This window comes from Corapipo altera, unplaced genomic scaffold (genome assembly GCF_003945725.1).
Source record: "Corapipo altera isolate COAL_440 unplaced genomic scaffold, ASM394572v1 218, whole genome shotgun sequence".
In the NCBI taxonomy this organism is placed as follows: domain Eukaryota; kingdom Metazoa; phylum Chordata; class Aves; order Passeriformes; family Pipridae; genus Corapipo; species Corapipo altera.
This window is the reverse complement of record NW_020885072.1, coordinates 258253-270785: the sequence shown is the minus strand read 5'-3', so window position 1 is coordinate 270785 and position 12533 is coordinate 258253. Positions and strand designations below refer to the sequence as shown.

The 12533-nt window shown below is 62.4% G+C and overlaps 2 protein-coding genes across 2 annotated transcripts in view; both read left to right on the top strand.

Moving 5' to 3' along the window:
* The first annotated feature begins 800 nt into the window (after nt 1-800).
* Nucleotides 801-4991, top strand: CD6 (CD6 molecule). The gene is made up of 12 exons (XM_027669221.1): nt 801-855; nt 2180-2230; nt 2345-2653; nt 2723-3022; nt 3116-3184; nt 3268-3408; nt 3497-3619; nt 3700-3801; nt 3947-4056; nt 4150-4257; nt 4603-4795; nt 4877-4991. The coding sequence occupies exons 1-12, from the start codon at nt 801-803 to the stop codon at nt 4954-4956; spliced, it is 1641 nt and encodes a 546-aa protein (XP_027525022.1). The 3' UTR covers nt 4957-4991.
* Nucleotides 4992-6225: 1234 nt separating this feature from the next.
* Nucleotides 6226-12533, top strand: part of CD5 (CD5 molecule) — a 7194-nt gene continuing 886 nt past the window's right edge. Inside the window, exons 1-9 of the mRNA XM_027669240.1 lie at nt 6226-6313; nt 7321-7536; nt 8093-8131; nt 8367-8660; nt 8743-8805; nt 9252-9554; nt 10681-10965; nt 11136-11267; nt 12219-12272. Coding sequence (XP_027525041.1) covers nt 6226-6313; nt 7321-7536; nt 8093-8131; nt 8367-8660; nt 8743-8805; nt 9252-9554; nt 10681-10965; nt 11136-11267; nt 12219-12272 — 1474 coding nt within the window. The remainder of the gene's footprint in view (nt 6314-7320; nt 7537-8092; nt 8132-8366; nt 8661-8742; nt 8806-9251; nt 9555-10680; nt 10966-11135; nt 11268-12218; nt 12273-12533) is intronic.

The window sequence follows — 12533 nt, the reverse complement described above, 5'->3', positions numbered from 1 at the left end:
TCACCCACAGTAGGATCAACATCTCCTGGAATGCCCCAGCTCCCACCCCATCCCTCCCCCACCATGCCCATCCCATCCCTCACCACGTATCCCTGGAGGGTTCTGGGGTGGTCCTGGATGTGCTGGAAGTTGCTTGGGATGCAGTGACTCCATCCGGAAGGCAGCGGGATGGTGACTCCATGGGATCAACTCCTGGATGGATCAGATCCCGGATGGATCTACCACCACCTGTCCAGCATGGAGCCCATCCTGGAAGTAAAGCATCCAGGTTGGGATGAAGGGCAGGATCCTGGGCAGGATCCAGGAAGGTCGGGATCCAGGCCCCATCCCAGCTCCCCACTCCCAGCTTCCCTGGGAAGTAAGCATCCCGAAGGATTTGGAGCTGATCCATAGGGATGGGTGACACATTTGTGGGGTCCCCTCCCGCTGTGCCCTGCGGGTATCTCCTCCCACCCACCTCATCCCTGAAAAAAGGGACGGAGCTCCAGCAGCCTGGAAGACCCCAAATCCCCCCGCGCCATCCCAAATCTCCACCGGATCCGCTCTCCCCGGGGTGGGACCCCCAGGTCTGGGATGTTCCCAAGCCCCGGGGGGGGCTCTGGGGGCTCCGTTGCCCCGTTTCCTCCCTGCCGGCAGCAGGATGGGGCCACCCCGGCACACCTCGTGATGCCAGCCCGGCTTCCTCCCCTCTGCCTCCATCCCGGAACCACCGGGGCAGCGAGACCTCCCTGCCCCGAGAGAGGGACCTCCAGACTCCCCCCCCGGATCCCGAAATCCCACGGGCTTGCCCCGCCGAAGGGATGGGGGGGCTGTGCCTGCTCGTGGTGGCTCTCTGCGCCGCGGCACCCGGACCAGGTACGTCGCCATCCACAGCCCGTCGCTTCCCAGCCTCTTATTCGGGAACTCGGGGTGCCAGATCCACGGATTTTGGGGTTGGGGACCTGCCACCTTCCCGGGATGGAGGTCCCAGGGCAGATGCTCTGGTGGTGGCTCCGCAGCTCCTCCGACCCTCGCTGTCCACTGGGAGGGAGGGAAGGGGTTCCCTGAAAGGCAGTCCTAAGGACTGGGGTCTCCTCAGGATGAGGGACCCCTAAAACCACCCTGGGGACCCCAAAACTGGGATCCTAAGCCCCTAAAAGTGCTCTCGGAGCCATCCCACCCACCAGCCCTGTGGGATGCTCCGGGGCCAAATCCCATCCTGTCCCTCCTGTCACCCCTGGATGGTTTGGGGGTGTGATCCAGCCTTTCCCCACCCCCCCAATCCCAGCAGGATTTGGGGTGCTTTGGGTCCTGAAATGGCTGCCAGGAGCTGCCTCAAGGCCTCGGATCGATCGGGGAACAGGCCCCTCACCCCCATTTCCGCTCCTCCTCTCACCTCCACCCCCACAGAGCAGCTCATTCCCACTTTTCCCCCTTGTCCCCGAGCTTTTCCTTGGTCGTTTGGACTCCGATCCATGCCCCACCAGCTCCCAGGGATCCCCACCCAACCAGCCCCCCCTGAACAGGGAGAGACCCCTCGCTCCTGGGGGATCCTTCACCCCACAAAAGCCAAAGGGGTAATTTTCCCGGGAATAACGGGAGCGTGCACTCCCCTGTGGCTCCGGGATAGGTACAGCCCCTCTGTGTCCACAGGGATGAGCCGGGAAGCAGGAGCAGGCCGGATGCATGAGGACGTCCCAAATTTCAGCTCTTCCACTGGTGAGTTGTGTCCCAATATTCCCAATAATTAAGGAAAAAATTCTCCGAGCGGACCTCACGCCAGGATTTAGCCCCAGGAAACCTCGTGGGGACGGATTTTTGGGATGCAGGAGCGCCGTGACCACGTGGGCTGGGGGTGGGTCCCACAGAGCCACCCACAACTGGGAGAATTCCCATATTTTGGGGGGATTGGGATGCACCGCTCCGTGTGCCCCCCCCCGGGTGGTCACAGGGCCACATCTTCCTGTTTTCCATCCGCTCCTTGCCAGGAAAACCAGGAATGAGCCACAAAAGGAGGGACTGACCTCTTGAATCCTGCTGATCTCGCTCCGTGGGGATCTGCATCTGTGGGATCAGATTCCACATCCGTCGTCCCCATGTGCCGCCATGTCACCTCAGAGGGATCATCATCCCCAAATTGGGAATCCTGGGGGGCTCATTTCCTCACCCCCCTGTCCCTTTCTTCCCACAGCTCCCGCAGAGCCGACAGGATCTCCCAGTATTCCAAGTGGGAACGCCTCGGTGACGCCGTGTGAGTGCCGGGAGGGCGAGGAACATCCTTAGGAGCACCCCCTTGCTCCCACTTTTTAGTGGGAAGGGGGCACTGGGAACATCACCGGGTCACCATTCCCGGTGTGCCTCCCAGATCCCGGAGCGCTCCGCTTGGCCGGCGGCCGGAGCCGGTGCGAGGGCCGCGTGGAGCTGGAGAAACTGGGAACCTGGGGGACGGTGTGCGACGACGGGTGGGACATTCCCGACGCCGACGTCGTGTGCCGGCAGCTCCGGTGCGGCCGCGCCGTGAGCGTCCGCGGGAATTCTGCCTTCGGCCGCGGGCACGGCCCCATCCTCCGGGATGAGCTGGGATGCCGCGGGCACGAGAGGAACCTCTGGGAATGCCCGGCCGCTCCGGAGCACGACTGCAGCCACAAGGAGGACGCCGGCGTGGTTTGCTCAGGTGGGTTTGGGAGCATCCCGGCTCCAGCGGGGAGGAGGGCGGGAGGCACATCCCCGTCCTTTCCCGCAGAGCACCAGGAGTGGCGGCTCTCCGGGGGCCGGGACGGCTGCGCCGGCAGGCTGGAGGTGTTTTTCCGCGGCACCTGGAGCACGGTGTGCGACAGCACCTGGTACGGGCCGGAATCGGCGGTGCTGTGCCGCAGCCTGGGATGTGGGACGCCGCTCCAGAGCCTCTCCTTCGGACACACGCTTCCCGGGAGGATGCTGTACGAGTGCGGGAGCCTCCAGGCTTCCCTGGCGTTCTGCAGCTGGACCTTCAACAGATCCGCTCCCTGCCACCAGTCCCGGGCGGTCGGGGTGGTCTGCAATGGTATGGGATCATCCCGCTGGGATCTGGGAGGGAATTCCTGCCCTCCCCCCGGTATCCCCGTGGTCTGATTTCTGTCCCCGCTCCCCTCTCCAGGCTCCCAGGGTTTGCTGGATCCAACCCCCACGGCCACAGGGACAACAGGGAATGTCACCGTCCCGCGGGGTGAGTGTCCTGCAATCCCTTCCTTCCCATTCCCTGGAGGAAGGATTTAGGTGGGAATGACTTGTGTCCATTCTCTGTCCCAGCCGAGGAAGGGTCTCCAGCTGTAGGGACACAATTCCCGTGGGATAGTCTCCTCTTTATCCTGTGCCTGGTGCTGGGAATGCTGCTCCTGCTCTCCGTGCTGGCCCTTTCCATCGCTCTGCTGAGGCTGAGGAAGAGGAGCGGTGAGGAATTCTGGACTGGGCATGGAATTGGGGCACACATCCCACTTTTTGAGCTCAGCTCAGCTTTTCATGCCCATTGTCCTCGCAGCCATGTGTTCCTTGGGAATAACCACCCCAGTCCTGGTGACCCACAGCTCCCAGAGCCCTGACGTGCCCTCCGGGATTCCCAATGACTACAGGGAGATTCCCACCAACCTTCCCAAAGGATCAGGTGGGTCTGGTAGGAATGTGGGGAGTGAGGAAGGGGATCCCAGCTGATGGCACATCCCCCATCCCATTCTCACCCCTCAGACCCGCTGGGCACAGCCTTTTCCAAGGATTCCACCTCCGATTCTGACTCGGAATACTACGAGTTCAGCAGCAAGCCGCCCGTTGCCCTCTCCACCTTCTACAGTGAGCGCCCCATTCCCTCTGGAATTCCCCTCACCTCGCCCTAGGAACCCCTGTCACCCTGCCTGGGATCTCCATCCCCACGCTCCAGGATTCCCGTTCCCTTTTCCTGGGATCCCTGTCACTCCCACCGCTCTCCCTTTCCCAGACTCGCTGCGCCGCCATCCCGGGGAGCAGCTGCTCCCACCGAGGCCCAGACAGGACGGGATGGAGCCATTCCCTGAGGATGGTACGGGACAAGGGGGGCATATCCCATGGATAAGGGGGCGGCTCCTCCCTGTTCCTACACTGGATGTCCTTGTTCCCGCAGCACCAGCCAGGATGGGCCCCCCATTCCCTGGAAGGAAGAACAGCTCCTCCAGCTCCTCCTCCTCTTCCTCCTCATCTACGAATCCCTGTTGGAATGGCAACGTCCCCTCCCAGCACAGCTGGGGCACCGGTGGGCCCTGCCAGAGGGATGTGTGGGAGCAGGGATGGGGAGAGCCCTGGGAATGGGAGCAGGGGTGGGGAGAGCCCTGGGAATGGGAGCAGGGGTGGGGAGAACCCTGGGAATGGGAGCAGGGGTGGGGAGAGCCCTGGGAATGGGAACAGCGATGGAGAAACCCCGGGGGTGGGAATAAGGAAAGGAGAGATCCCAAAGGTGGGAATAAGGGATGAGGACAGCCCTGGGGAGGGGAATGAGGGTGGGGGTACCCCAGGAATGGGACCAGGGATGGAGAGACCCAGGGATGTGAGCAGGGATGGGTCCGACCCCAGGAAGGGAACGAGAGTGGGGGATCCCCGGGAATGGGAACGGGGATGGAGAGTCCCAGTAAGCACCTGTTTCTCCCAGTTCCCCCAGCAGCTCCCAGCATTCCCACCCCAGTGCCCTCCCAGCCCTGGGTACCTCCGTGTCCAGCAGATCCCGATCCCACCGGCAGCTCCAGCACCTCCTCAGGGGAGTGGTACGAGAACGTTCCGGGCACGGAGCCCACCGGAGACACTTCCCAACATCCCAGTGAGGATCTCGTGCTGGTGGGGGGATACGGGGACTCAGGGATCCTCTGCTCCCAAACCCTGATGGGCTGTGTCCCTCCAGGTCGGATGGATCCCTCGGGACAGGATCCCGACTTCTCCGAGGGCAGTGACTATGACGACATCCAGGGAACTGCCTACTGAGCCTTTCCCGCTGCTCCAGAGGGACACCTGGCCAAGGCCACCATCCTGCTGCTGGAATCACCTCTGGAATTCTCTGGCCATTCCCCTGTGCTGCCATTAAAAGCTTTTCCCACCGTGTTCCTTGTCCTTCTGTAGGAGTGACCCGTCACCATTCCCACAGTGGGGCTGGGCCACCAAGCGCTCCCAGTTGCCCACTGGGATGTCCAGATATCCCATTCCCAGCCGGCAGGAGCAGGGGTGGGGGTGGCAGGGGCCCCACCCAGCTCTGGGAGTGGAAATTACACCCCAGGAATTGGGGATGCGGGAGGGTTTGGTGCCCCACACTGTCCCCCTCACTCCCAGAGGTTCCCTGTATCCCACTGGGACACAGTCCCCATCCCAGAGGGGCCCATAAATCCTGTCCAGGGGATGCTGGGAGGGAAGACAGCCCAAAACCCAAAGAACGACGCTCTCTGGGGACATCGGGGGTCCCAAAAGAGGGATCACCTCCTCCAGCCTCCCGAGCTCCACCCGCATCCCAGCGGGATGCCGGAGCCGAGCACACCAGGCTCCCGCTGGATTTGGAGGGGCACAGCACCCACCCATCACCCCAGAGCTGCCACCCCCGCCCCGGGGGACTCCCCCGCACCCCAAACCCCCCTTCCCACGGCCCAGCCCAGCCCCCCGGAGCGTCTCCAGCCCCGGCTTTCCGGCTGCCCCGAGGGGCAGGTCGGGGTTCATCCGCACCCCCCGCGGAAAAAGCGGCCCCCCCGCACCCCTCAGGTGTTCGCGGGGCGAGAGGCCCCGACAAAGGAGCCGCGACAACGGAGGAAATCCCAAAATAGCAGCAAAACCCCGACAAAGGGAGCGGGGCAGGCGGGGGCTGAGAGCGGGGCGGGCACGGGGAGGGGGGGACAGGGGCGTGGTGCCCCCGATCCCTGTGCCACCGGGGGGGGGGGACGGGCAGGACGGCACCCAGGACGTCGGGATGGCCGGGATCGTGGGGTGGTATCCATGACCTCAGGGGGGTTTGGTGCCCGGGGGTCCCAAAGCCCTGGGGGTCACGGATTCCCTGGGAGCGGGACAACCCAGCCCGTGGCCCCACAGGGAATGTGCCCCCTCCACCCCCACAGCGGTGCCGACCCTTTATCCGAGCCGTTCCCGCCTGGAAAACCCCCATCTTTCCCCTTTTTCATTCTGATCCCAGCAGGTGCTGCCGGCAGACGAGCTCGTCCCTGCTCACTCCAGAGGCAGTTCCTGCTTTTTAAAAGGCTCCTCACGGCCGGCAACATGTCAGCACATCCCAAAATCCCCCCGGGGAGAGATCCTGAGCATCCCGAGCTGTCACAGGATGCTGAGCTGACTCCCGCCACCAGCGGCAAGATGGATGCTCAATCCAATCCCAAATCCTGCCTGTGAGATTCCAGGGCCTCCAGAGCCAGCCAAGGCTCCCAGGGAAGGGCTGGATCCCAGGCATCCCATATCCATAGAGGTCACACACCCCTGGATAATGTGGATCTTTCCTAGAGGTGAAGTATCCCAGGATGTGTGTGAGGGACTCACCAATTTCAGGTGGATTTGGGGGGATTTGGGGCCTGGATCCTGCACAAAGACCCCCCGGCTGAGTCCTGTGGGAGCAGATCTGGGAATTACACCCTTTTTCTGGGCAATTTTCAAATCTGAACTGGGTGGGGGCCAGCTCCAGGTAGAACATCCCGACAGGGCTTGCTCCTGCCACAGTCCCAGTCTGGGGGGTCAGGAGGACCCCTGGGATAACTGGGGTGGGGATAGGAACAAGCAGGGAGTTCAGGGAGCACCCAGGAAAGTCCCAGGGGAGCTGAGATCCTGCTCCAGGGTGGGGGATTGGAGTGGGAAGGGAAGGGAAGGGAAGGGAAGGGAAGGGAAGGGAAGGGAAGGGAAGGGAAGGGAAGGGAAGGGAAGGGAATTTCCATGCTCCCATTCCCGCTCCCCAGGCACTCTCCTTCCAGCAGGAACACCACGGGATCAATGGAAAACAGCCACCTCATTAACATGCATGACCTGGATTTGGAAGAATTAATTAGGGCCCAATCAATTAACGCCTCTGCCTCGCCCTGGTCCAGCCCTGCCAGTGCCCCACATGCCCTTGCCGGGATAGGGGGCATCCCTGGAATGCCAGAAACTGGGATGTGCCTGGATAAACCTTTCCCTCGTCCCCTTCCCGGGGGGTTCCACAGTGTTTCGGGTGGGCACTGGCTCCTCCTCAGCCCCGAAGGGTCGTGACCCCAAACATTCCCTCGGCACTGGATATACCCAGAGATGTGGGAATCCTGGGATTTGGGGAGGGGGCTGAGCTCCCCCCCCGGGGTTTCTCCCCCCTTTTTTTGGCGGGACCTGGCGAGGCAGCCGAGCCTCGAAACCGGCACGACCGTGACGTCAGGAAACCACAGAGGGAGGAAAAACAGCCGGTTCCTGCCCGGGCCCCCCTCCCTCGCCCGCTCCAGGCCCGGGCAGTGGAGCCTCCGGAGCCTCCGGAGCACCCCGTGCCCCCCATCCCGCCGCTGGCACCCATGGAACCCCGGCTGCCCCCCCTGTGCCTCCTGCTCCTCCTGGGAATGTGGGGTGAGTGCTGGGGGTGCCCCAGGCTGGGGGCATCGCTCACATCCCGCGCTGGGACGTCCCGGTTTTCCCGCCCCAGGAATGTTCTGGGAGGGAATGGGCCCTGGGAGTTCGTGATGCTGCCCCAGGCGAGGCCCAGCTGGGGGGGCTCGGGGTGGGGAGGGGGTTTGAGGGGGACAAAACCCCGCCAGCACAACTCCAGGGTGCTCATCCCACCCCAAACGTGAGCCCAGGGGTGCTCCCCATCCTCATTCCCGCCCGGCTCCTGCCATTCCCAGCTTTCCCTTGGTCCACATGGCACCCGCCCCAGCTGCTTGGCCTGATGTTCCGCCCAGGAGCGCAGCAAATTAAGGGTAATTAGCAGGTCCCTTGGCTTTTTCCGGCCCTAATTAACCCCCAGCAGACGGACGGACAGGCGGCAAACCCCTTTTCTCCCCCCCGAAATCCCGTTTCCCCCCCTTCCAAAATCCCATTCCTCCCACAAAACCACCGAGCGCCGGAGCCTCTGCCCCAAAATGGCGGCTCCGGGATTGACGCCCCATCCCCGTCTTCCTTCCAGCCATTCCCGACCATGGAGGAGCCACCCGGACACCTCGAGGTGAGAATGGGGGGGATAAACACCTCGGGAATCCCACCAGGCTCCGGGACCGTGGTGGATGCTCCAGTTGCATCATCCCAGCTCAGCCCCGTGACCTTCTCTTCATCCCCCCCCTTCCAGCCCTTGTCCCACCTTGTGAGACATCCCGAAAAAGGGCTTTTCCATCATTCCCTGGAATGTAGAAAACCTACCGGGAAGGGAAGGGAAGCCCCATAATTCCGGTGTTTTCCCGCAGATCCCGGCCTGCAGCTCGTCGGTGGCGGATGCCACTGTACCGGGATACTGGAGGTGGACTGGGAAAGCCGTTGGAGACGCGTGTGCCGGGATAACGTGAGACGGTCCAACCTGGGTGAAATCTGCCGACGGATGGGCTGCGGCCCCCCCAGCCCCGAGCCCTTCCAGCTCCTCATTCCCAGCGGGAAGAAGCCTATTGCACAGCCTGTGAGGTGCCGGAATCCGGAGGGAGCGCTGGTGGAATGCCACTGGGAGCTGGGAAACTGCACGGAGCACGTTATTGTCTCCTGCAAAGGTGAGCCTGGACCCCTCACCCCGCTCACCTCAATCCCTAGGGATCATCCAGGCTGATGGGGCTCCTTCTCTTCTCGTTCCAGAGCCGGAGAAAACCACTCCCAAGCTCCCACCGGCACCTCCGGACACCACCCTGGAGCCCACCGGTAAGACCCCGATCCCGAGGGATCCAACACCCCCACCCAGCCCGGGGGATCTAAGCACCTCATTCCGAGGGATCTAAGGTCCCCAATCCCAAGGGATCTAAGCACCCTATCCAGAAGGACCTAAGGTCCCCATCCCAAGGGATCTAAGCACCCCATTCCGAGGGATCTAAGGTCCCCATCCCAAGGGATCTAAGCACCCCATCCTGGGGGATCTAAGACTTCCATCCCAAAGGATCCAAGACCTCCATCCTGGGGGATCTAAGCACCCCATCCCAGGGAATGTGAGACCCCCTTTCCAAATGATCCAAGGCCCCCATCCATCCATGCGGCGATTAAACTCCAAATTTAGGGACTTTCTCCTCAGGAATGGAAAGGAATGTCATCCCAACCCCCGGAATGTCGTCCCAATCCCCAACACGCTGCTCTTCCCCCCAATCCCTCTCCAGGACCGCCCAGGCTGCGGCTGGTGGACGGGAATTTCAGCTGCTCCGGATTCCTGGAGCTGCACAAGGGGGGGCTGTGGGGGGCCGTGGCCAGGATGCCCCCGCACATCTGGGCACATCTGGGCACCCGCGTCTGCCGGGACCTGCGCTGCGGCACCGCCGGGCACGGACACCGGGAGCCGGAGCCCGGGATCCACCTGCCGGTGAGGTGGGAAGCGCTGGAGCCCTGCGAGAGCCATTCCCTCCTGGAATGCTTCAACAGGACCAGCTCCCGGGGGAAAACTCCTGCCTTCGTCACCTGCTCAGGTGAGAGCGCACACGGAGCATCCAGGCCTTTCTGGGGGGGGATATCCCGGGGGAATTCCGGGTTCCTGCCCAGAGCTCCATCCGCCCACTCCCGCTCTTCCTCTCCGGGGTGCGAAGGCAAAACAGGAAATCTCAGTTCCCGGCAGTGCCGGACGAGGATGAGCCGGGGAGGGAGAGGGGCCACGGCAGTGTCCCAAATTCCAAATGGGAGCAGGGAACCCATGGATCAGCCCCTCTGGGTGGTATTCCATACCTCGGGCATCCCCAAGCCGTGGGCATCTCCCAGACCTGGGCCCCTCCCTGCCCTTTTCCATGGAGATCCAAGGCACGGGGCTCAGAGCAATCCTACCATCTGCCCCAGCTCGGAAGCCATCCCGTGGGATTTGGGGGTTTATTGGGCTGTGCCACAGCAGCTGGCAGAGCTTCCATGCTGCATTCCCATGGGAATAGTTCAAAGCTCCTCAGTGCTCGGCTCTGCTTTGGCCCACACACATCCGCTATGGCACGAGGCGGAATGCCGGGAGCATCCCTGTGCCAGGAGCATCCCTGTGCCAGGGGAAGGAGCGTGTGCCAGCAGCCAGCCATGAGGCATCCCATGGATCTCATCCCTCTCTGCCCGTGGATCTGATCCCTCTCCATGTGTCAGGCTCCTTCCCATGGATCTGACTTCCCTCTCTATGGATCTGACAGACCTGTACCATTACCCCAAGACCTGTCCTGGTATCCCCAAGCCTATCCCACAGTCCCCAAGATGTCCCATTATCCCAGACCTCTCCCATTGCCCCCGAGCCTGTCCCATTATCCCCAGACCTGTCCCATTATCCCCAACTCCATCCCATTATCTCCAAGCCTGTCCCATTATCCCCAAGCCTGTCCCATTATCCCCAAGCCTATCCCATTATCCCAGACCTGTCCCATTGTCCCTAAGCCCCATCCACTATCCCAGACCTGTCCCATTATCCCAGACCTGTCTCGTTATCCCCAGACTTGTCCCATTATCCCAGACCTGTCCCATTATCCCCAGACTTGTCCCATTATCCCAGACCTGTCCCATTACCCCCAAGCCTATCCCATTATCCCAGAGCTGTCCCGTTATCCCCATGGCCGTTCCTGCTCCGTCCCCCAGATTCCCAGCCGCGGGTGCAGCGGAGGCTGGGCTCCGGCCCCACTCCCTGCGAGGGGGACATCCAGGTTTTCCACGAGGGCCAGTGGCTGTCCCTGTGTGACGACGGAGCGCGGCGTTCCCAGCGCGGCCGCCAGCTCTGCCGGGAGCTGCGCTGCGGGAATCTCACCTCCAGCACCGAGATCCGGGAGCCGCCTTCCACGGGAGTCACCTGCGGGATTGACCCCCTGCACCTCTGCCACGGGAACCTCGGGAGCCCCCGGAACTGCTCCCGGACCAGAGTCGTGTGTAAGGCGCCGTTCCGGGGGCGATCCGTGGGGTGCCGGGAGCTGGAATTCCCAGCCCTGTGGAACGGGCAGGGATGAGGGATGCCTTGCCGGGTGGGATTCGGGCTCCCGGTGGGTTTTCATGTACCTGGGCGCGAGGGTTTCGTCCGGTGCCATCCATCCTCTTCCCAGGCCAGGACTCCAAGCCCCTTCCCAGCGGCACATCCGCCGGCACCGTCGGGAGCATCTGCCTGGCCCTGCTGCTCTTCCTCGTCCTCCTCCTCGTCTGCGGCCCCCCCGCCTGCAGGAGGCTCCGCAAGAGGAGTAGGTGACCCTCTGGATCCTCAGCCCACCCCTGGCCCGCTGTTCCCAGGCTTGTCCCACCATCCCCAGGCCTGTCCCATTGTCCCCAAGCCTGTGCCGTGTTCCACACACCCATCCCGTTATTCCCGGGCTTCTCCCGTTGTCCTCAGACCTGTCCCATTATCTCCAAGCCTGTCCCATTGTCCCCAAGCTTCTCCCACTGTTTCTAGACCTCTCCCATTATCCCCAGACCTGTCCCATTATTCCCAGACCTCTCCCATTGTCCCCAAGCCTGTCCCATTATTCCCAGACCTCTCCCATTGTCCCCAAACCTCTCCCATTATTCTCAGGCCTGTCCTGTTATTCCCAGACCTCTCCCATTGTCCCCAAGCCTATCCCATTGTCCCCAGGCCTGTCCCATTATTCAAGACGTGTCCCATTATTTCCAAACCTGTCCCATTGTCCTCAAGTCTGCCCCACTGTTCCCAAACCTGTCCCATTATCCCCAAGCCTCTCCCATTATTCCCAAACCTGTCCCATTTTTCCCAAACCTGCCCCATTGTTCCCAAACCTGTCCCATTGTTCCCAAGCCTGGCCCATTGTCCCCACACCTGTCCCATTATCTCCAAGCTTGCTCCACTGTTCCCAAACCTGTCCCATTGTCCCCACACCTGTCCCATTGTCCCCACACCTGTCCCATTGTTCCCAAACCTGACCCATTATCTCCAGACCTCTCCCATTATCCCTAAGCCTGTCCCACATGGAATGGGCACAAAGCAGGGGAGCGGAAAGGGGGATTAAGCTCCAAGTAGACACAAAGGAGCAGCCGGAGGATCCCGAGGGGGAATTATGGTGTGGGAGGGGATTATTTGGGATGACATATGGAGCTGGCAGGGGGGAAGCAGCCGGAGGAAGGATCAGGAAGATCCTTGGAGAGACAATTCCCGCTCTCCACCCACCTCTGCCTTCCAGTCTCCAGGAAAAAGCAGCGCCAATGGATCGGCCCCACGGGCCTCAACCAGACGGGTGAGGGGGCAGGGATTGGGATTCGGGATTCCTGGGGGTGGGATTGGTGTTCCTGGGGGTGGAATTTGTGCACCTGGGAGCGGATTTTGGGCTCTGCAGGGTGGATTTGGGATTCCTGGGGTGGATTTGGGATTCCTGGGGTGGATTTGGGGCTCCTGGGGGTGGGGTTGGGGCCCATGGGGTGGGATTGGGGCCCATGGGGTGGGACTGGGGCTCCTGGGGATAGGACTGGGATTCCTGGAAGTGAATTTGTGGCTCCTG

Excerpts from the sequence above, each read along its gene's own strand:
- CD6 (XM_027669221.1), top strand. The coding sequence starts at position 801 with ATGGGGGGGCTGTGCCTGCTCGTGGTGGCTCTCTGCGCCGCGGCACCC. Across the intron at positions 856-2,179 it reads CGCCGCGGCACCCGGACCAG|AGCCGACAGGATCTCCCAGT; the intron begins GTACGTCGCCAT and ends CAGCTCCCGCAG. Across the intron at positions 4,057-4,149 it reads AAGGGGGGCATATCCCATGG|AGCTCCTCCAGCTCCTCCTC; the intron begins ATAAGGGGGCGG and ends GGAAGGAAGAAC.